This window comes from Pleurodeles waltl, chromosome 10 (assembly GCF_031143425.1).
Source record: "Pleurodeles waltl isolate 20211129_DDA chromosome 10, aPleWal1.hap1.20221129, whole genome shotgun sequence".
Lineage (NCBI taxonomy): Eukaryota > Metazoa > Chordata > Amphibia > Caudata > Salamandridae > Pleurodeles > Pleurodeles waltl.
This window is the reverse complement of record NC_090449.1, coordinates 139977946-140001398: the sequence shown is the minus strand read 5'-3', so window position 1 is coordinate 140001398 and position 23453 is coordinate 139977946. Positions and strand designations below refer to the sequence as shown.

Genomic DNA, 23453 nt, shown 5'->3' with positions numbered 1-23453 from the left:
TCCACTTACTTCGCATTCCACATTCTCCACATTCTCACTCTCGTGCTGGCTCCTCTCATTCTTATGCTCGTGCCAAAGCACCCACGTAGCGGATACCACATTTGTCTCTCTACCTCACAACCTTAGGTCTTTATTTTTTGTTACTTTGTAAGTTTCAAATTGAATCAAATTAGCACTTATCACAAAATGGTAGAATAATTCACTACTTAAAATTGCAGTTTTCACAATTATGTTTTTGTCATAAATCATGTGCAGTATTCTGTGTTTTGTTTTCCATGGTCTGTTACAAGAGCTACCCACGTCACTGGCTATCTCCTACAAACTGCCCTGGGATCAGACCCTTGTTCTAGTGCCACCTCTTTCTGTGAAAATGTTTTTTCCACAATGCTACTATCCGAAATAGACTGGAGATTTTTAAAATGGCCATAAAAAAACTAAGGAGACCTCACCAGCCAATCACATTTGTAAAAAAAAAAAAAAAAAAAAATCAAATGTGTTTGACGTACACTGTGATTCCTTGAATAGTGAATTCGAACAGTAGATTCAAGGAGAAGCGCCATTTTACGTAATGGCGTATTTTTTTCAAAAACTATTGAACAGATTTCTGCTGAGTTGTAAATCTCAATTTTTTTTCTGCAGGTGCTAGCAAAATTTTTATGGTGCTAAAATGGGGAAAAGTATTTTATCAGCTCCCTCCTCCCTGCATTTAAGTTGTTTTTCCTCCTGCACAGATCTGCATTAAAACGGGAGTGCCTCACGTAATAAAACTACACAGCTTGATTGCTATTTTATTTTTGCTGATTCGTCCACAGGAGGTAACGTTATAGGATTAACGTGTTTGAATTAGACCCAGAACTGACTTTTTAACAGTTGTGTTTTTTCAATCAATATACAGTACCCTTGCGTGTGTTTATAATCATAGTAAAGAAACCTAGAGGCCGTACTTTTGTATGTAATATTTTCATCTTCTACTTGTCATGAATCGAACAATCTTCTATAGCTATACTCCCATCATCAGTTCCCTATTCAAACATTTATGGTAGTGCTTCGTCAGAGAGAAGTCACTAAGCACACATGTGCAAGGAAAGGGTCGTAGAAAATTGCTCCAATGCAGCATCTGTGCTAACGTCCATGTGTCCTGTTCATTGTAGCTTCCATATTATGTTTTTAAACAAAATGTAAGTATATAAAATAATTTTTTCTTTTCTGTTTTTTTGCTGACACTTTATTTTTTTCTAACAAATACGTTTGTCAAGCTGGTGCCTCGGTCTGTGTCCCACTGATGTTCACTTTGCTGTTAATCTCACATTTTGTAGCTTGATAAGTTTATGCCCACTTCTTTATTTCTACAGCATATTTAAGTAAGGCAACCGAATGCTGGCATACTGTGCACCCCTTCAACTTGCCAAGGGTGAGAAATACTTGTCCCTCCCTCGACATTACAGAAGTTCAGCAGTGGGGGTGACTTGAATTACATTTCTCCTTCCCAGTTGGAAATAAGGCCTCCCCCCCCACCAAGCATTTGGGCAAGACCTTTGTAGTAATCGGCTCACCTGCCTCTTTTTTTTTCTTTTTTTTTTTCCAGGTCTCGTCTATATACATATATTAGCTGTGTGTTGTCAAAACGTATCAGACCGCTTATGGTGAGCTTTAGCTCAGTCCTTTGGATATCAATCATCGTTTTAACGTCAGTCTTATTTGCATTATTTGCTAGCTTTTATAGTTAGTGTTTTTCCTCCTTGTTCCCGTTTTTTCACTTTTCTGGACCATAGATCTTTTTCATTGGATGACATGTCCTTCCACTGCTTACATGCCGGGAACTACTTTTTAGGGTCGAGCCTGCATCGCATGCGCTTGCGCATGCGTATCTCTTGCGAGAGGCTGTAGTAGTTAGGAAAGGGCTCGGAGCCCCATCCATGTCACGTGAGTGTCTTTCATTAGTTCGTGGGCTTGCCTTCTAAAATCTGCTTGCTTTTATTAATGGAAGGCCTGCATACGTCTAGCCCTCTTCGAGCGTAGCGACCAAGTACTGAAAACATATGAGGCTCGCTGTTTTCTGTCCGGTTTGTGGACTACTTTTTCTCTTTTTTTCACAGCACGATTTTGCTTGTTTAGCAGCGCGATCGGGCTATTTTTTTTTTCCTTTGAATGAGGCAAAAAAAATCCGGTTGGGAGTTAACAACTGCTAATAGCTCTAACTCGGAGAAATGCGAGATCCTTTGCATTGCAAATGCTTGTTTCTTTTAGCATTCAAGAGAGTGCATGTGTTTTCTTGCTCTTTCTCTTCAATATGGATCTTGTTTCCTTAATACATCTGCACTTCTGTGTTGCTCACCCACGCCAAGCTCATCCATTGCTTCCCCACTACTCCTTGTCCAGCTCAGCTTTCTCTTAACCCGTACCTGCTGTTTCTCATCTCCAATCCTTGCTCATTGCTGCTGCTCTCACCAGATGTCCAAATAACTAGCATCATACTTCCTCAGAAGCTTTGAATGCACCTGCTATCATACATTAACACAGTATCATACACCATCACTCCTACCATCATATGCCATTAAAATATCTACCATACATTCACACAGCCATAGTTTATACTAACACAGCCTTGTCATACATCAGCAATCCCAACATCATACACCCACACAATCACAATCGTATACCAGCACAACCATTGAAAGTGAACATACACCTGCTTGTGGTCACTTATCCGCACAACGAACATATGCCAACTTACTTTCCATCATAGTTCCACAAAAACAACATCCTCAGCAAATGCTCCTGCATTTGCACATCCACGCAATCAACTATGTATACCAACACAACCTCTATTATACATCAGCATGTTCATCATACGTCACCAAACCCACCATCACGCAACCACAAACCCACATCAACTCCTAGCACACCCTCAACCATAAGTCTAAATTGCCAATATCAAACGCTAACGCATCTGCTATCATAGGTCAACGCACGTAACATCATATGTATATACACACACCATCTTATGTCCACATTCACATATGCCAATGCGCTCAACATTACATCCCCAAAACCACCATTTTGCCTCGACACACCAACCATCCTACCTCCACACAACAACCAATTTCCACGACACTGGCCCTGAGATACCATGCCTGGCTGACGACATCTGGCTTTTCGTGGGATGTCCATGCTTCTTTGATGGACATGCCCTTCGATGGCACCTGTCTCTTCGGAGACAAGGCAGACTCACACTTGATTGCTTCAAGATTTATTATGCTACGGCCAGGTCCGTGGACCTCTCGGCAGTCCCTCGCCTCCAGTGTCTACCTTTTGGCCATTTCTTGTCAAACATCCTCCAAAGCCTCTGCGTGGCCGATTGCGTGGGACCCATCCACCTCATGGGCCATGTGGCCAGAGGTCTGGTCAGTCCTCCCCCATGTCCTGCAGTAGCCTTCAAACCCTCCTAATAAGCCTCCCCCCACCAAGGGCCAGCTTGGGAACAGGTTTCGCCATCGCGTTCCGTACTGGCAATCCATCACTTCAGACAGGTGGATTTTGCAGATCATCTAAAGGGGCTACCCTGTCCCGTTCGAGACTACCATACCATCCAGGCCACCATCCTTCAATTGTATGATGGAGGATCCTTTGCCCCTTCTCCACAAGGAAGTTACGTCTCTCATAGCCAAGGGAGCCCTAGGGTGGGTTCCACTGCCAGAAGTAGGCTGTGGTTTCTATTCCCACTTCTTTCTGGTATCCAAAAAGGACAAGGGCCTTCGCCCTATCCTAGACCTTCAATCCCTCAAGAAGGGGAAGTTCAAGATGCTCACGTTGACTCAGGTCTTGTCTACCCTGGAGACTGGATGGTAACTTTAGACTTGCAACATGCTTACTTCCATGTCCCTATCCTGCCTGCCCACAGACATTACTAGCATTTCACAGTAGGCCACAAGCACTTTCCAGTTCAACGTGCTCCCCTTTGGTCTTACCAGCACCCCTCAGATGTTCACGAAGGTGATGGCGGTGGTTGATGCTCACCTCAAGATAAGGTTCTTACCCTATCTTGATGACTCGCTGTTGAAGGCGAGCTCCCCAAGGCTGTCGTCTCCCACAGCCAGACTATGGCAGACCTCCTGCCTTCGCTGGGGTTAACTGTAAACATGCAAAAGTCACACCTGACTCTCTCTCACCCTCCCTTTCCACCAAACTGTTCTGGACTTAGGGCCAGATGTATGAATCTGGCCCATTGCGATTCGGTAATTGCGATTTTTAAGAAATCGCAATTACCGACTCGCAAAGGGCCATGTATCATCACATTTGCGATTCGGTAATTGCGATTTCTTAAAAATCGCAAATGCAATTACCGAATCGCAAATTGCGATACTGGCCCCATTCGCAGCTATGGGCCTGTTGGCCCACAGCTCAGAATTTTTTGCATTTCCTAAATTGCGATTTCTCAAACAGAAATCGCAATTGGGAAATGCAAAAGGCCAGGGTGCTGGGGGCCTAAGGCCCCCTCTCCTGCACCCCCAATTTATTTTATTTTTTTCACTGTAAAGTATACACATGCCAAAAGGGCATGTGTGCTTTACATATTAAATTTAAAAATACAGTTTTACTGCATTTTTAAATTTTGCGCCAGGTTACCACCTGGTTGCAGACAATGGTATTTTGCATGTGCAAAATACCATTCTGCGAAAAATCGCAATTTGCGATTTTTTGCAGAATTGCTTTGCGACCTGGATTTTGCAAATTGCGATTAGCAAAATCCAGGTCGCAACGCAGAAAATCGCAATTTTTGCGATTTTCATTTTGTGGTCTGTGAATGCCTTTGATGCATTGCAGACCACGATTTTGCACTCGCAAACGGCCGATTTCGCAGTTTGCGAGTGCAAAATCATTTGATACATCTGGCCCAAAGTGCAGTTTCCGGCTTATCTTCCCGAGCGGCGAGTGCAGGATATTCAGGCTATGATGCTGATATTTCAGCCTCTATCCTGAATTTCGGTGAGAATGACTCTGAGGCTGCTGGGCCTCATGGCCTCCTGAATCCTTCTGGTGACTCATGCCAGATGGCATGTGCGGGCTCTGCAGTGAGACCTGAAGTTCCTGTGGGAGCAGCATCGGGGGAATCTCTCCGACATGATCCAGATCTCGGAGGGAACTGCAAAAGATCTGCACTGGCGGTTAACAAACCACAATTGGGCCAGAGTCAGGTCTCTTCAGCGTGAAGTGGGGTCATGGACCCTTTGCCAGGAGGCTCTGAGTCAGTGTACGTGACTGGAACAGCTGGGCATACCCCTGGTGGTTCAAAATCTGATTGGCTCTATGAACACCAGATTGAACAAACTCAGCCGATTGGCGTCTCCATGAGGTGGTGCAAGGTCTCTTTCAGCATTGGGGAGAACCTTGGTTAGATCTGTTTGCCTCTGCAGAGAATGTGCAATGTCAGCAGTTTTGCACATTGGCTTTTCAAAGGTGGTAGTCGCTTGTAGTCACTTAGTCTTGAGTGGGATTGAGGCCTCCTGTGCGTCTTTCCACCCATACCAATCCTGCCCAGAGTTCTCAAAAAGTTCTGGAACGACTAGGCCCACGTAAACTTAGTGGCTGCAGACTGGGCACAGAGTCTTGTATCCTGAGCTGCTGAGCATGTCCATCGATCCTCAGATCAAACTACCCCTTCAGGAGGATCTTCTGTTGCAGCAGCAGGGGATGGGTCTTCGCCCGAACCTGTCCACTCAACGCCTTCTTGCCTGCAGATTGAGCAGCAGCAGTTGAAAGCCTTTGACCTTCCTCCTGAATTCTGTAACTGAAATGGTACAAGCCTGTCATTGGAAGAAATTTGTGGAATGGTGCACAGACAAGTCTGTTGACCCTTCCCCCATGCTCCTGTCTCTGAGGTCTTGTGTTTATCCTTTCTATTGCCCAGCAGGGCTCTGCTCTGAGCACTCTTAAAGAGATTTCTGTCTGCTATTTCTGCTTTTTGGAGATTGCCTAAACAACCTTCTTTGTTTAAGTCTCCTATTGTACTTGGGTACCTCAGAGGCCTTACACATCTCTTTCCTCCATCTCCATTAATTATGCCTTGGTGGGATCTAAATTTGGTTCTCACTTTGTGTGCCCCTTTCAAACCTCATCCTAGTTGTCTTCTGAAGTTTCTCACATTGAAAACATCCTTACTTGCGTGGTTACATCTGCCCACAGTGAGTGAGCTGCGTGCCTTACCTACCTTCTGTCTATCCTGACAAAGTGTTGCTTTGCACTAAGGCCTCCTTTGCTGCCAAAAGTGGTTACTCCCATTCATGTAGGCCAGCCCATCACCTTGCCTAGTTTTTATGCACCCCCCATCCTTCTAAAGAAGAGGGAAGACTCCACCACCTGGACCCAAAAAGAGTGTTGGACTTCTACCTGGATTGTACAAAAGAGTTCCGGGTGGATGACCAACTCTTTGTAGGGTATGTGGGTGTGAAGAAAGGTTGAGCAGTGCAGAAGCGGACCATCTCAGATGGATCGTACTCTGCATTAAGATCTGCTTCGCACTGGCCAAAAAGCAACCCCCTGAAGGATTTCGCACTCATTCTACCCAAACTAAAGCTGTGACCACAGCATTAGCACAAGGAGTTTCAGTCCTTGACATCTGTCAGACAGCAATGTGGGCATCTTTGCACATGTTTACCAAGCACTACTGCCTGGCCTGTCAGGTCCGTAGGGACGGGCACTTTGCCCGTTCGGTCCTGCAGGACTTTATTTGAGCTTGGTTGGCAGACCCACCTCCGGAGATGGTATTGGTGGGTATCTATTCACAGGTACGGAATCTGCAGCTAGATGTCTCTATTAGATGGAAAAGATAATTCTATCTAACTGCATATTCCTTACCGACCCACACATCCTCCCCGCTCTGTGAACTGATTTCTAAGAGCTTCCCTTTCCGAACCTTAGCTTTGACACACCAGTGGTCAGTGCTCTTCACGTCTCTACGCTTCTGCCATGGAAAGTCGTGAAATTAAACTGACATTGGTGCACCTGGTTGGCGCCCTTATAGGACCCACAACGTCATTCCAGCATAGGCAACGCCGACGACTGATGCAGAGCCGATTGGCGCCACCTACCGGCACGCAGAGATAATGCTCACAGAAATTTTCCAGATCCAGTCTTGATGCCTGGGGAGAATTCAAATGTAAGGAATCTGCAGCTAGATATAGTCTCTACCAGATGAGGCGTTACCAAAGATAAGTAACTTGGCCTTCTGAAACTACTTAATGAATTTACACCAAATCAAGCAAAGGCACTTCCCTGAGAATAGCTCCACTTCATGCCAAGTTTGGTCTAATTATGTTAATTGTGTTTTTTTTCCACCTGTATCAACTTGTAATGTATCCTGTGGTATTTAGTATGGGAAATGCAACCTTTGGAGCCCCGTTTTTTTGGCCCCCGCTTGACGGACCTGCATGAAGTTTGCCTGTAAGAACCCAAAGTGGATGTAATTTTCTTAAGTTTCATGCAGAATTTGGCCAAACACCGTGTTGGCGTGAAAACCATAACCCCACTACACATGGCATTTGGCTCTATGACTGTAATAGTTTGTCTCTCTACCTCACAACCTTAGGTCTTTATTTTTTGTTACTTTGTAAGTTTCAAATTGAATCAAATTAGCACTTATCACAAAATGGTAGAATAATTCACTACTTAAAATTGCAGTTTTCACAATTATGTTTTTGTCATAAATCATGTGCAGTATTCTGTGTTTTGTTTTCCATGGTCTGTTACAAGAGCTACCCACGTCACTGGCTATCTCCTACAAACTGCCCTGGGATCAGACCCTTGTTCTAGTGCCACCTCTTTCTGTGAAAATGTTTTTTCCACAATGCTACTATCCGAAATAGACTGGAGATTTTTAAAATGGCCATAAAAAAACTAAGGAGACCTCACCAGCCAATCACATTTGTAAAAAAAAAAAAAAAAAAAAATCAAATGTGTTTGACGTACACTGTGATTCCTTGAATAGTGAATTCGAACAGTAGATTCAAGGAGAAGCGCCATTTTACGTAATGGCGTATTTTTTTCAAAAACTATTGAACAGATTTCTGCTGAGTTGTAAATCTCAATTTTTTTTCTGCAGGTGCTAGCAAAATTTTTATGGTGCTAAAATGGGGAAAAGTATTTTATCAGCTCCCTCCTCCCTGCATTTAAGTTGTTTTTCCTCCTGCACAGATCTGCATTAAAACGGGAGTGCCTCACGTAATAAAACTACACAGCTTGATTGCTATTTTATTTTTGCTGATTCGTCCACAGGAGGTAACGTTATAGGATTAACGTGTTTGAATTAGACCCAGAACTGACTTTTTAACAGTTGTGTTTTTTCAATCAATATACAGTACCCTTGCGTGTGTTTATAATCATAGTAAAGAAACCTAGAGGCCGTACTTTTGTATGTAATATTTTCATCTTCTACTTGTCATGAATCGAACAATCTTCTATAGCTATACTCCCATCATCAGTTCCCTATTCAAACATTTATGGTAGTGCTTCGTCAGAGAGAAGTCACTAAGCACACATGTGCAAGGAAAGGGTCGTAGAAAATTGCTCCAATGCAGCATCTGTGCTAACGTCCATGTGTCCTGTTCATTGTAGCTTCCATATTATGTTTTTAAACAAAATGTAAGTATATAAAATAATTTTTTCTTTTCTGTTTTTTTGCTGACACTTTATTTTTTTCTAACAAATACGTTTGTCAAGCTGGTGCCTCGGTCTGTGTCCCACTGATGTTCACTTTGCTGTTAATCTCACATTTTGTAGCTTGATAAGTTTATGCCCACTTCTTTATTTCTACAGCATATTTAAGTAAGGCAACCGAATGCTGGCATACTGTGCACCCCTTCAACTTGCCAAGGGTGAGAAATACTTGTCCCTCCCTCGACATTACAGAAGTGCAGCAGTGGGGGTGACTTGAATTTCATTTCTCCTTCCCAGTTGGAAATAAGGCCTCCCCCCCACCAAGCATTTGGGCAAGACCTTTGTAGTAATCAGCTCACCTGCCTCTTTTTTTTTTTTTTTTTTTTTTCCAGGTCTCGTCTATATACATATATTAGCTGTGTGTTGTCAAAACGTATCAGACCGCTTATGGTGAGCTTTAGCTCAGTCCTTTGGATATCAATCATCGTTTTAACGTCAGTCTTATTTGCGTTATTTGCTAGCTTTTATAGTTAGTGTTTTTCCTCCTTGTTCCCGTTTTTTCACTTTTCTGGACCATAGATCTTTTTCATTGGATGACATGTCCTTCCACTGCTTACATGCCGGGAACTACTTTTTAGGGTCGAGCCTGCATCGCATGCGCTTGCGCATGCGTATCTCTTGCGAGAGGCTGTAGTAGTTAGAAAAGGGCTCGGAGCCCCATCCATGTAACATGAGTGTCTTTCATTAGTTCGTGAGCTTGCCTTCTAAAATCTGCTTGCTTTTATTAATGGAAGGCCTGCATAGGTCTAGCCCTCTTCGAGCGTAGCGACCAAGTACTGAAAACCATATGAGGCTCGCTGTTTTCTGTCCGGTTTGTGGACTACTTTTTCTCTTTTTTTCACAGCACGATTTTACTTGTTTAGCAGCGCGATCGGGTAAATTTTTTTTTTTCCATTGAATGAGGCAAAAAAAGTCCGGTTGGGAGTTAACAACTGCTAATAGCTCTAACTCGGAGAAATGCGAGACCCTTTGCATTGCAAATACTTGTTTCTTTTAGCATTCAAGAGAGTGCATGTGTTTTCTTGCTCTTTCTCTTCAATATGGATCTTGTTTCCTTAATACATCTGCACTTCTGTGTTGCTCACCCACGCCAAGCTCATCCATTGCTGCCCCACTACTCCTTGTCCAGCTCAGCTTTCTCTTAACCCGTACCTGCTGTTTCTCATCTCCAATCCTTGCTCATTGCTGCTGCTCTCACCAGATGTCCAAATAACTAGCATCATACTTCCTCAGAAGCTTTGAATGCACCTGCTATCATACATTCACACAGTATCATACACCATCACTCCTACCATCATATGCCATTAAAATATCTACCATACATTCACACAGCCATAGTTTATACTAACACAGCCTTGTCATACATCAGCAATCCCAACATCATACACCCACACAATCACAATCATATACCAGCACAACCATTGAAAGTGAACATACACCTGCTTGTGGTCACTTATCCGCACAACCAACATATGCCAACTTACTTCCCATCATAGTTCCCCAAAAACAACATCCTCAGCAAATGCTCCTGCATTTGCACGTCCACGCAATCAACTATGTATACCAACACAACCTCTATTATACATCAGCATGTTCATCATACTTCACCAAACCCACATCACCTCCTAGCACACCCTCAACCATAAGTCTAAATTGCCAATATCAAACGCTAACGTATCTGCTATCATAGGTCAACGCACGTAACATCATATGTATATACACACACCATCTTATGTCCACATTCACATATGCCAATGCGCTCAACATTACATCCCCAAAACCACAATTTTGCCTCGACACACCAACCATCCTACCTCCACACACCAACCATCCTACCTCCACACACCAACCATCCTACCTCCACACACCCATCATGCCTCAAAAGATCGTACATCTACATATCATATGCTACACAGACTCAGCATACATCCAAACAGCATTCACTGTCATACCTACTGTCATTCACCAACAAACCCATTGTCGTACGCCACCATAGCCAAAATCATACACCATAACCATTGTCTTGTGTTAACACACCCATAGCTATACGTCAACACATCCCCATCACATTCCAACACACCCATCATCATACACAAACACGGCCATCATAAGTCCACACAACCAGCGTATGGAAACACCCATCATCATATGCAAACACTCTATCCACCATATCTGGCCTTCCATCACATATCCGCACAAAAAACAGTATTTGCCAACCTCTTAACCTCATGCACTACCACCATTAGATGTCCACACAACACACATAATACATCAACTCACCCAACATATTACTCAGCACAACCAACTTAAATTTATTTCCAAAATTATGATCCAGCTTGTTCTTTATTCTCTTCAAAATTTAAAAAGAAAACAGCCAACCGGTTTCGTTCAGTACAAGTACACTTCATCAGCGCTGGAAAGAAAACATATAATAAAACATATATATATATATATATATATATATATATATATATATATATATATATATATATATATATATATATATATATATACATCTAAAAACATACACACCAACTCGAATACATTTATTTATAAATATAAAGAAAATGTTTTTAAACATCAAACACAATAAAACAACTATAACTGAATGCACAAGAACAGAAGAAAACATCTCAACATGTTACACATCTAGCCCACCATATTTATGCTCATATACTTAAAACTTGTAAAGTTGCTCAAAAGGTCTTGACAACCTACATATGTAGGAATAGGAAAGATATCCAATTTGTAAGCAATACAGTACAACCAACCCCATTACATGGGCACATGTGTAACTCACTAAACTTCCCCTGTGGGTTCATACATTTAGTACCATTCGTCCATAATATTCCTTGTAGCTTAGTGCAGTTATTCATGTCCACTAGAAATATATGTACTGCAAATTATTTACACATCCTATCCATTAGTCTCGCACACTGTGGCAGTAGCTGCCCCTTATCCGATCATGCACCAGATTCGACCCTTGTGCCTGGGTCCCTCAGAGGAGCACAAACATTGAGCGTCTAAAAATGCGTTTGGATGATAATTATATTTGTGCCTTTCCCAAATATATATTCTTCTCATGTACAACACGCCACAAATCAATTGCTCAAACCTTGTTGTGTTATATACCCCTGAAAATCCTTTGCTGCTAAGTATTCCAATCGCTTCCCAGTTCTTCATAAATGCACATCATCATCATCATAGTCTTCGTACCAATATTCGCATAAATTTAAAACAATTGTGCCATTTCAGATGGCACCTGAAACCAACAACATGCGCATTAATGACCTACGAAGTTGGACTTCCATATGCCCCATTAAGCCGCGTTGCAGCGGCGTTCTCAAATCTACACATAACGCTCGCTACATTGTACCCACCACATTTCAAACATCTTAACAGTTCTTGAAGTATGTTACATACCCCTCAAAATCCTTCTGTTATATATTCCAGTGGCTTCCCAGTTCTTCACACAAGCAGTCATCATAATCTTAATTCCAATATTCACAAAGGTTCGTAACAGTGCGCATTTCCATTGGCACCCAAAATCAATAATGTGCGTTTTAATCCCCCTCAAAATTAGGCAGCCCTATGTCTTGCCGAACACTCTTACAGGTGCTATATATATTTGTACGTACTCACTACATTGTATCAGCCACATTTCAAACGCCACTTTGTTCTTAAAGCAGCGCTTCCCTATATGCTTGTTTCATTGTATGCCATGGGTAACAAATCCCTGTGCGGCCTCATCCATCTCTATCCCAGATGCTAAACGGAGATGACTCCAACCCTTAGAGTACCTACATAATTATCTACAACAATATGGTGGGCCTTGGGCCTGATCGAACTTGCACACTCTTTGTCAACCACCAGAACCAAAACCTCAACTTACAAGCCCACGCCCAGTGGGTCAAACAGAAATTCAAAACCTACCCCTTTCCCAAGCTACATGGCATATTACATAATTAAACATTTACACTCTGAGATTCCCGTTGCACTTCTTACCAACTTAAACGTCCTCCGGCACCATCTTGCTTTGGTAAGCCTCCTCGGAAACACTGCGGTATAGCAGCGCAACCACCATCTACTCCTCTACTTACAATTTCCCGGGTGGTCACATGGACCCAAAGTGTACTAACTTTGCATGTTAACGTGAAATACTCCCATTCCAATTGGTCCCAATTCTGTCCACCACTGTGCACTTAGTAAAAGTTGACAAAACGATTGTAAACAGCTATTTGATATCCATTTATGATATCACCACATGAATGATGTTAAATATCTTGGCTCTGGTGCAGCTTGCACAGCACCAAATGTTGTTTATGTTCGGCCACATGTTGCTTGAATATCACATGGCGCCACAGATCGGAACAGAACAATATTGCTTAAATAGATCCTAGTCCTCTCAACCACAAGTGCCCTACTATTCACCACAGCTATACCAAGTAAATGTTGCTGTCTGTTTACTGCATCCCCATAGGTGCAATGGTAAATATCACCACATGAATGATGCAAATATCCCAGCTCATTCACAGCATGCAGGACACCAACTGGAACTTACGTTAGGCCACATGTTGCTTAATTATCACATGACTCCATGTATCGGAACAAAACAGTATCGCTTAAAGCTCATAGTCCTTTCAACCGCATACGTGCTTCCATTCATCAGCTATAACAAATGACTATTAAAATCTATTTGCTGCATCCCCATCATCCCCACAGATGTGATATGAAAATATCTTGACTCAAGTACAACACCAAGGGCACGACCGCAAAATAAATGGAGCCTTATATCGCTATATTGTCACAAAGTCATTCACTAGTGTCCGTCCTTATGATGCCATAATAAAAAGTAGGACTCCCCTTCAGACTATTAGAGGAAACTATCCTCAAGGGGTATCGTTTGAGATCTATCCATATTCAGTATTGGTATCATCATCATATACCAAGTAAGTAGATCAGACTCTTTATTCATATATCTCATAACCCGACGGGTCCATCCTACAGAATCCCAAATGAATCTTATATACTACAGGCCATATCACATATTCACACTGGAATAACCAGAGATATCATACTGGACCAATCCATTGCAAGATTTAACAATATGTCTGATACAATCACCGTAACCACCATTGTAGGTTACAAAAAATAGTGAAACTCCTCAATACTTAATATGCCCCATTTCAATACACCGAAAGCGGCTGATGCAACCTGCTTCATTCCATCTCAACATTAATGCTAGTTTATGGTGTCTGTTCTTTGTGTCCCTTTTTCTCTTACTCAGCGTATTTACCCTACCAGCTGTATTCTGGCCTCTGCTTTTTCTAAAGTCCTGTCCTCATAGCAGCTAACTCTAAAGCGCTGTTTAATCCCTTTTATGGTCTCCATAAATGTCTCAGTTTCACTGCAATTGCGCCTACCACATCATATCTCCATATGGTATATTATTAATGGTAGACCTGGGGTGTGCACTAGTCGCTTGAAGGACCCTATTATAGGCTGTGGCTTTTCTGTTTAGGGTACTATGGACCCGACCCTGCTTGATATAAAAATGAAGATCTTAGAAGTTGATCTTATCACTGCTAAATGCCATGGTTAATCTCACATTGTAAGGATTGTCATTTAGATTCCCAAAAAATTCAGTCAATTAGTCAACTGTTCCCTTCCAGAGCACAATATCATCAATAAAATCATTAAATGGTACCTCCCCTAGAACACAATACAATCCGTCTGGGGGAGGCACCTCAGCCCATAAACTGGCCGGCATACAAGGGAGCAAACATGGAACTCATTGCTGTCCCTTGCTTCTGGAGGTACCAGCATCAATTATGTAAGAAAATATTTGTGGGATTAATTTCAATCATCCCTAGAATCATTTTGTTGTGTTCCAACCAATCACCTGTTTTGGTATGCAAAAAGAATTCAACTGCCTGAATTCCAAACGTTTCCTTTATGCAAGTATAGACTAGTGACATTATTTGTAACAAACATAAGGTCCTCTGACCAGACAACACCAACAGAATAATTTAGAATATCCTTGCTATCCTGAATATAGGCTGGTAGATTGCACACCAAGGTTTGCAAAAATCTGCCCACGTATTCCGATAAACGTTCTGTTGGAGAGGCAATCCCAGAGATTATGGGCCTCCGCGGAGGGAACACTTGCCATCATAGGCCTGAACTCCCACAACCATATTTCCAGACAGTGTAGATTTTTCACAGTCTGGTGGGTGGAAAATTTAGTTTTTATTAATGAAAACGATGGCTAAGATTATGCAAACTCCTTTTATTGCCCGCTCACAGAAGCAACAATAGAGAGACCTTAGAACTTTCAAACATTCCAATAAAGTGTGAAGTCCAGCAACGCAGAGTCATCTTCCTTCCTCAAACGCTGCGAACCAGATAAATCCCAAAACATAGAAATCTAAAGGCAAATGCTCCTATCACATCATTCTAGTTTTCATTTTCAGAAGTCTTTTTATTCTGAAAGAAAAACAGAACATCATGCATTTATTCCATCAGGCTGTGTAGTTTCTGTGGAGGCATAATCTTAGCCTCTGTGTCATCAATAAAATGCATTTTCTCTGCCCACCAGGCTGTTAAAAATCTATATTTTATGTCAGGACACATTATGCAAGTTTAAAGTGCTGTTAAAACATTATCAATTACATTCACAACAGGTCTAATGTGTCAACTTTTGAACATGTTTTCATTCAAACAATCTGCAGCGCTTTAGATTTCTTGCAGACCACCATCAGGACAATTGATTTTGAAGCTGACGCTCCCCTAAGGGAGTGAGCTCCAAACCTGCTAACATCCACACCTGCTTCTCTCATGACCTCTTTCATCCATCTTGCCAAAGTTGGGGGTGAGACTGCTTTATGAAGCCACCTGTACAAAACCAGTAAATGTGCAACATTGTTTCTCAAATTCTCAGTGTTCCTCTCATACTCTCTCAACCATTTAACCACGCAAAGTCTCTCATTCAACTCAAAGAAAGGGCAGAAAATGGACGTAGCTAAGGATCCTAATTCTGTTCTATACTGTAACAAACCTATTTCTTCCAAGCCAATCTATTTGCTTTCCTGTTTCCTGATGCTTAGTATTCTGATATGAGTCTGAAAGCCTCTGCCTAAGGACCTGGCATTTCCCACTGTCTCCTGAAATCTTCCAAGCCATCAAATCTAGCATTCCCTGTTCTATCAGAGTGTGATACTCCCCTCTAAAAGTCTGTATCAGGACAGGAAAATTGATTACCATTTCCATCATTATTGGGAACGAAGCTTGTGACCTCCAAACTGGAGTTACCACCACAACTGTTTCCCTGCATTTGCATATCAGTAGGAGTTCTCTCTGTATCATAGCACATGGAGCTAAACCACTCCAGTCTTGCAGAAAAACATCTGTTCCCAAAGCTTACGGGTCTGGTCTCCAACTGAAAAATGTAATCAGTGAGTGTACGGTCTGTTTGCAAAGAGACCTACATTGAAGTGCCCCATCTCTCCTGAATATCTGAAATACTCAGAAATACCTGCCTGTTCAACCTCTAGTTACTCGAATCTTTGAAATTCCTCGAAAATGAATCCCTCACACCATTGTTTAGACCATGAATACGTTCTGCCACAACAGAAGTTCCCTTGCTCAAACAGTATTCCCAAAAGTCTTTCACCAAATCTGCTAGACCCTTCAAATGTAGTCCGCCCATCTTGTTGACGTACTTCACAGCCAACAGTGTTGTCATGGAGCTTCACACAACATTTCATCATTCCTTGGGTTAAGCAACTTATTGCAAATGAGCCTACCAACAGTTCTAAATAGTTGATGTGTAACCTCTTCCCTTGAAGTGTCCAACGTCCACCCTTGGGTGAGTGTCCACATCTTGCTCTCCATCATTCTATACTGGCATCTGGCACTATTTCTGGCTCTTCCCCACAAATGGCTTTGCCATTCCATGCCGCCACATTCTTTAGCTAGAATTCTAACTCCTCCAAGAATTCCTGATCTAATGATATCATCTGGGAGTATCACCAGTTGGTTTGTAAGCATTCTGTTTCCTTTCTCTGAAGGGCTCAATAGTACGGTGGTCCAAGGAATATAGCCAGAATCATCTAGGATAACATGCACAGAATCGTTGCCAAAACTTTTTTAGTTTTTCTCTTGGTAACATCAACTCTGTCTGGACTGTGTACACAACAGAACCCAGTAATTATTGTAACATTTTTAAAAAGGTGTCCAAACCAACAGAATGGCAGCCACCCTTATTAAGGATACAAGTATCCCAGTCATGCAAAATGGTGACCAACGCGCATGCCCGAAGTGTGATCGGCTGTTAAGGCGCTTTCCTCTAATGAAAGGAAGCACCTAAATGTGGGAAGTATGCTTCCGTTTGAAGTCAGTCAGTGCAGCCACCTATTATGAGAAGCGCTGCACCGAATAGCAGCCCTGAGCAAAGGGAGGATTATCGAGGAGGTTCGGCCACTTAGCAGAGGTCTGACGCGTCTCCCTCCCTGTAACGGTGCAGTCGATATGTTAAAAATGCACCGCACCGAAAGGTTTTTGTTGCGGCACAGGGATAAATGAGGAGGCATGAGGCTGCTCAGCAGAGCTCTGATGCGTCTTCCTCACTGAAACTATGAGCCTGGGTGCTCGCCACAATTTATGAAAGGGGGGGGGGGGGGGGTGACTAACCAGCTGCTAGAGGAAAATAATGGCCATCTAGTAGAAAGAGGCATCAAAAGAAAACAAAGGTTGCATATCAACTGAGTCTGCAGCAAGTACATTTAAGCTTGAAAAATATTGAGAGATGGTAGAAATTAGAATATGGAAGCAGTAGGTCTCACTAAGGGAAAGGCAGAGAATATCTGGACAAAGTCCATTTAGCAACAAACATTACTCATACTCGTCTATACAGACTTTTCCCAACCAAAGGTTAATAAAATAGTAGAGTACTTATCTTATGAGCAGCAGCAACAAAAGAAGGTGGAAGATGGCTGCGTTTTGCTGGACTGTATACCTTATTGGAATGTTTTAAAGTTCTAAATTCATCCAGGTTCTAAACGTTTCTCCTTCCTCCAACTTCACCCCTCGCATTATTTGGCTTCGGTTTTTCACTGTATGTTTAACATACAGTTCTGTATTGCCAGTTGCAGCAAGACCTGAGAAGGTAAATAAACTTATGGGAGTTTTTGCCAGTGCAGCAACATGGTACTCGCAATAATACTTGGCTAATTAATGGAATCGCTTCTACAGTAGGGTGAGGATTTTCTCAGGTTAGTGCTGCTTATGGACGAGGAAGCGCTGATTAATGCTGCTTAGTGGTGCTTAGGTGCGTTTAAGGGTTGAGTACGCAAAGCGCTCTGTCCCTGATGTTATCTCTCTACGGGCTGGTAACCACGCCCATCAGTTTGGTTCGTTTGTGGGCTTGCCTTTTAAAATTCACTTGATTTGATTAGTGGAAGGCATGCATACGTCATGCCTTTTCTGGTGTTTAGCCCTCCTCAAGCGCATCGGCCAACTACTGAAAACATACGAAAACATACGAACCACCATGTTTTCTGTATGGTATCTTAATTACTTTTTCTCTTTGTTTCATAGGCAGCGCTTTGCATGACATAGATCCTGTTACATAGATAATTGCACTTTTGCCTGTTACATGGATAATTGCACTTTTGCCGAAAACATGGATAATTGCACTTTTGCCCATACATTTAATTGTGTTTCCTCCTTTGTGTTTGCTTCACGCTTATGGCAGCCGTCGGCTCGCTTATGTGAAACTGTTTATCTTTTCATTTTCAGTTTGTGGCAAGAAAAATCCGGTTAGGAGTTTACAATGCTAATAGCTCTAACTCGAGCAAACGTGAGACTCATTGCATTGCATTGCGAATGCTTGTTTATTTTAGCCTTGCTTTTCCACTATCATGTGCCACCTCAAATTACATGTAGCCCTGTCTCCAATCTTAGTTGAAAAAAGCAAATTCATCATTTGTAATTTCTAATGTTAACATTTAACTTGCTTCGTTTTTTTACTCTCTTTGCAGAAAATGGTGTCAAAAGGATTGGTCCACCGATTGAAGAGGAACCCCGTAAAATTCCAAGGGCTGAAGTAATTCCCAGACCAGTCCCACAAAATATGCACCAACATCAGATTCCCCCCTATCCATTTGTGCATCCCCCATTTCCACTGCCTCCTGTCCGTCCTGTGTACAACAATCTTCCAATAAACATGGGTCCTATTCCAGCTCCATATGTGCCTCCCTTGCCCCTTATGCGTTTCAACTATGAATTCCCTGCCATCAACATGGAGCTCGAGCACAACTTACCCATGCACTTTGGTCCTCAGCCTCGACATAGGCATAGATATTGATTTCAGGATCTCTTGCAGTAAGTAGCATAACAGGGAGCCATTAATGGCATAAGTATGTGAATACTTTTCTTCCAGGGGGGTAGCTGAAAGAAGTGGACTGCTGGGACACACCCAAGGACTTTCTCCACGTCTTGTGTCAATTATTGATGGATTATTCCCCCTTTGCAATGTCTGTTAGTACACACTAACCACACCTACAGGTGGTAAGTGTGTGGTTTGAATTTAAATAAGGCACTCAGGTGTCCATTTTATGATGCTCATGCTTCCCTTTTGGCACATGTTCACCTTCGTTAGTGAGAGTTTGCTGGACTGGTGAAGAAACATAGATGTTAAGATAGCTGAATTAAAAGCCCTTTAGTTTCCACTTAGCCTTGCTACAGTACATGACACTCCTCATGGTAGTGAAGAAGTTGAACAGGCAAAACCTGAGCCTGCAGATATTTGCACGTTTTTGTTGTCTGCGGAAATACATTGAAAGTTCAAAAATCATCAGTTCTTGCTATTATGATTTTATAGGAGGTTAGTGTTTTTTTTTTCTCCAAATAATTTGGAAATTAGAAGAAATATCACCTAACCATTATGTTATTGTATTCAGGTATTTCCAACTATTTTCTAAACTTGAAACTATAATTTAAAAAAAAACTTTCCGTTGAGCTAATTGTCTTTACTAACACTTATTTTGTCTTTATACCCTTCTTTTGCTGCGTAGACATCACATCTTTTAAGCACTGCATTGTTCTGAACCCTGGTATATGAATGTCTTTGTTCCTGTCAGTAGTTTAAATATCTGTAATGCACTCAAGAAACCAGGAATGTTTTCATACAAAGTATTTCCAGTTGCATTGTTTCAACCACGCTTCTTACTGTGTTTTTCCTTTTGAACTAGTTTTCATTTATATCTACGAGGGGAAAAACAATTGTATATGGATATGGATGAGAACCTGTTGTTTTGTGGAAGGAGTATTTGATAACCAAGGCTGGGAAACATTTTGGGGCGAGTCTTAACCAGAGCATGTCATGAAAGAACTTCTGTTGGCATTCACCGTACTGGCATAGTATGCTTACTGGAAAATTACTTGGGCTTCCTGCGTATGGGAGTTTCATACCATTCTTTTTTATTCTGTACGAGTTTAGAAACTGTTTTATTTTAAAATAATATGAAGCTGATAGAAGATTATTGGAATTTATATGTTAATGGTTTGCATAGATAATATATTTCTCATTGTTAATCTTTCTTCTCAAACCCCAACTCAATTAATCAAATGCTGTATAAAGTTTGTGTAGGTTTTTTCTATATAAAAAGATGTTGATCATTATTTGTTGCCAAATTTATTTTTGTTTTGAACCGATTAAAGGTCTTTTTGTATGAACAGTTTGAGGCACGCTGTGCAAAGCAACTGCTTTATTCATGTTAGTCAGTTCCTTTTGGAAAATAGTATTTCACATTGTCATATTACACTGAATATACTTTTATTCATCTGTGTGCACATAGTAGAAAGGATAACCGGTCTGAATCGCTCTGAATGTTTGAGTGTATGAATTAAAGCTGAAATCATTGTCCCTTAAAAATATTACAAAACTGTCCTGAAATTCTGAGGCTTTTGGTGGTCCTTTCACTATCAACAATGTATTTTTCAAGCTAAAATGTCACGACTTCTCCTCATTGCCTTTAAACGTTAATATTATGACACTGGCTGTTTATGCTTTGTTTACTCACACTGGACCGTACACCTCAGTTTTATAATCCGGTATTTATATTGCTAGGGAACAACTACACCGTTTCTAATGTCAGTGTCTTGATGTGGTTTTCTGAAAGTTCTGGAATCTCATTTACTAACATCATGGACTCTTTGTACACTTTGAATCTGCGAATGGATGGCGTGGAGAGGAAGGGAATTCATGACGTTTGATTCATACACCTCAAAGTGTGATTCCAGTCTATCTCTATGCCTAACCTTATGACAGGTTTATACAGCATAGATCTGGTGCTTATTGAGGATATTGTATTCAGCAATTGTACTAATGCAACTCTCGGTTGTGTTCAAAACAGAAATTGAATGGACACTATTATTGGGACTCATTGATGCTAATAATTTAACACTTTCAGTTTTACTACCTAATTGACATTTAATCAATAGAAGCCTTCATGCATTATTGTGAACTATGTTTTCTTAAATTCCGAATATGAACCTTGCTTGATTTTGCATTCCAAAAAAGAAGTCATTTGAAGAATTTGCTTAATAGAATACAGATAAGTTAAAAATTGTAAGCCTTCTTTTGGCAGTACCCTTAGCCCCCATTTACTGAATGTTATTAAATTTGCAAATATATCAAAAGCCAGTATTGGTTTCATTCTTTGATTGAGGATGCTGCATATGGGTTAATTTGATTATGGATCTTTCTTACCAAGACTCCAGTAATTGTACATTGGCTTTAGAGTACAGTTGTGTTTATGAGATTCTCTTATCTACAGGTTATCTTTCTGTTGAATATGACCTCCATGAAATGTAGTTAGCAATGAACACTTATCCTAAATTGAAGGCCTATTCTGGCCTATATAACCAGTGTTCATTCCCTGTGTTAGAAATGGGCATTTGTGGATACGTTGTTGTCCTAATTGTCCCCTGTAGTTTGAAGTGGATGTTTCCAGGAGCTGTGAGCTATATGTGCTTTATTTGGATTGGAGCTAGAAACGTTTCTGAGCTGTTGGCGGAGTGGGCATATCTAGGAAAAAGAAACTAAAACATCCTATTCCTCTAGCTGAGCTTTGTCTAGTTTCTCCAATAATCAGTGTACATTCCAGATTTCCTGTTCCAGTTATCTCTATTGTATTATTTTAAAAATGTTTACCAGAACGTAGTGCCAGATACAATGAAGGATGTTCTGGTCTTCAGGCAGGGATGACTGGTTAGTTGCTGCTATGCCACTTGCTTGACTGCATTAATGTGTTTTTTCAGTGTCTGTGGTATACTGGAAATGGCCCAGTCATTTGTTCACCATAGACATCAATAGTCAAAAACAGTAAACGGCATCCGCTGTTTTCTTAACCTATCCAGTATCTTGACTGTTGTTTCGAATTACTATGAACATCATAGCAGGCATCTGGTTAAGACTGTTTCATTGGTACGTTCTTACTGATTACAGCTCGTGGTCTTCAGCTCTTAAAGGAAGGTTCAGCCTGTTAGATGCTCTTGAGACACGCTTGCATTCAAACTTTATGGTGTTGTTAAGAATTCCGGTTAGCACTATCATATGCTAGTGTACTTCTATATTTGTAAGCAAAAGAAGTACATAACATTGGTGCATCCTCGTATATTATAAACAACGAGAATTTTTAGTTTACTTTTTGAATTTCAAAATACTTAACATAGCACCAAGTTAACCCAATTAGGCAGAAATTAATTTCCAAATGTATATACAAATAGAAGAATCCCACCAGTGTGGTTTTGGAAAACACTTAAAGGCTTGCTTACTATTAGATCATGCCCAGTAAGGTAAGTAAAATTCTGGATAATGTGAAAGCCGCTCCCTTAAGACCACAATAGGCTAGCTTCTCCCAAACAAATGACATAGCAACTCATAACATCAATTTTACGTATTATAAAAGCATTAAGGGTAGGCTTGTCCTCAGGTTATTTGTGTATATAATGGCCAATTTGTCTAATTGTTGTTTTTCATTTTGAATACCCTTGGCCTGTGAAGACAAGAGGTTAAAGGTCCACCTGGCTGCTGCAGCAGGTGGTTATGTTTCACCTTTGCAGTATTCCATTTTACTTGCCTTAAAGGTGGAGAGTGGAATTTTTTATTTGTACTTAGCAAAACCTCTAAAAACAAAAGCAACCTGTACAGAAGCGCCATGCATGAATTTCAAATTTGTATAACCATAGCAGAAAATAAATAGGTGGTTTATAACAAAAAAAATAAAACCTATTTTTCTTTATCTTCTGGTAGTGTACTATTAATCCCTTGTTTAAATGTGTGTAAAAAATGTACTATATGTAATTTGAATTTTTTGCAAATAAAGTTTTGTTGAATCTAGTATCTTTTCTGTCTCAATTGTGGTTGAGAAAATGTGACTCCTCTTACATGCTACTTCACTTTGTAATAAAATGTTGGGAATTCTAATTAAGTATTGAATGAATCAAGGCTTGGATATACCAGATATAAGACGTAGAGTTATAAAATTGTGTGCAAATATTAAGAGTGAAAATGATATGCAGCCTCAAGATACCTGAATTAGTTTGATGTTAGTTTAATAGTGAAATTACCACTATTATAGTTTCATGTGGATAGTTTTTACCAGGAGTACAAAATGTCACTACCTTTTGAAGATTATGCTGCCTCTGTGTAATTTATACATGTTTATTAGTTTGTG

At 41.0% G+C, this 23453-nt stretch overlaps 1 protein-coding gene across 4 annotated transcripts in view; it reads left to right on the top strand.

Moving 5' to 3' along the window:
- RNF216 (ring finger protein 216) overlaps positions 1-23116 on the top strand; it is a 697454-nt gene extending 674338 nt beyond the window's left edge. For all 4 annotated transcript variants that reach the window (XM_069210010.1, XM_069210009.1, XM_069210008.1 and 1 more), the window contains one exon: positions 18753-23116. In XM_069210010.1, coding sequence (XP_069066111.1) covers positions 18753-19078 — 326 coding nt within the window. In that variant the 3' untranslated portion in view covers positions 19079-23116. The remainder of the gene's footprint in view (positions 1-18752) is intronic.
- Positions 23117-23453: the final 337 nt, after the last annotated feature.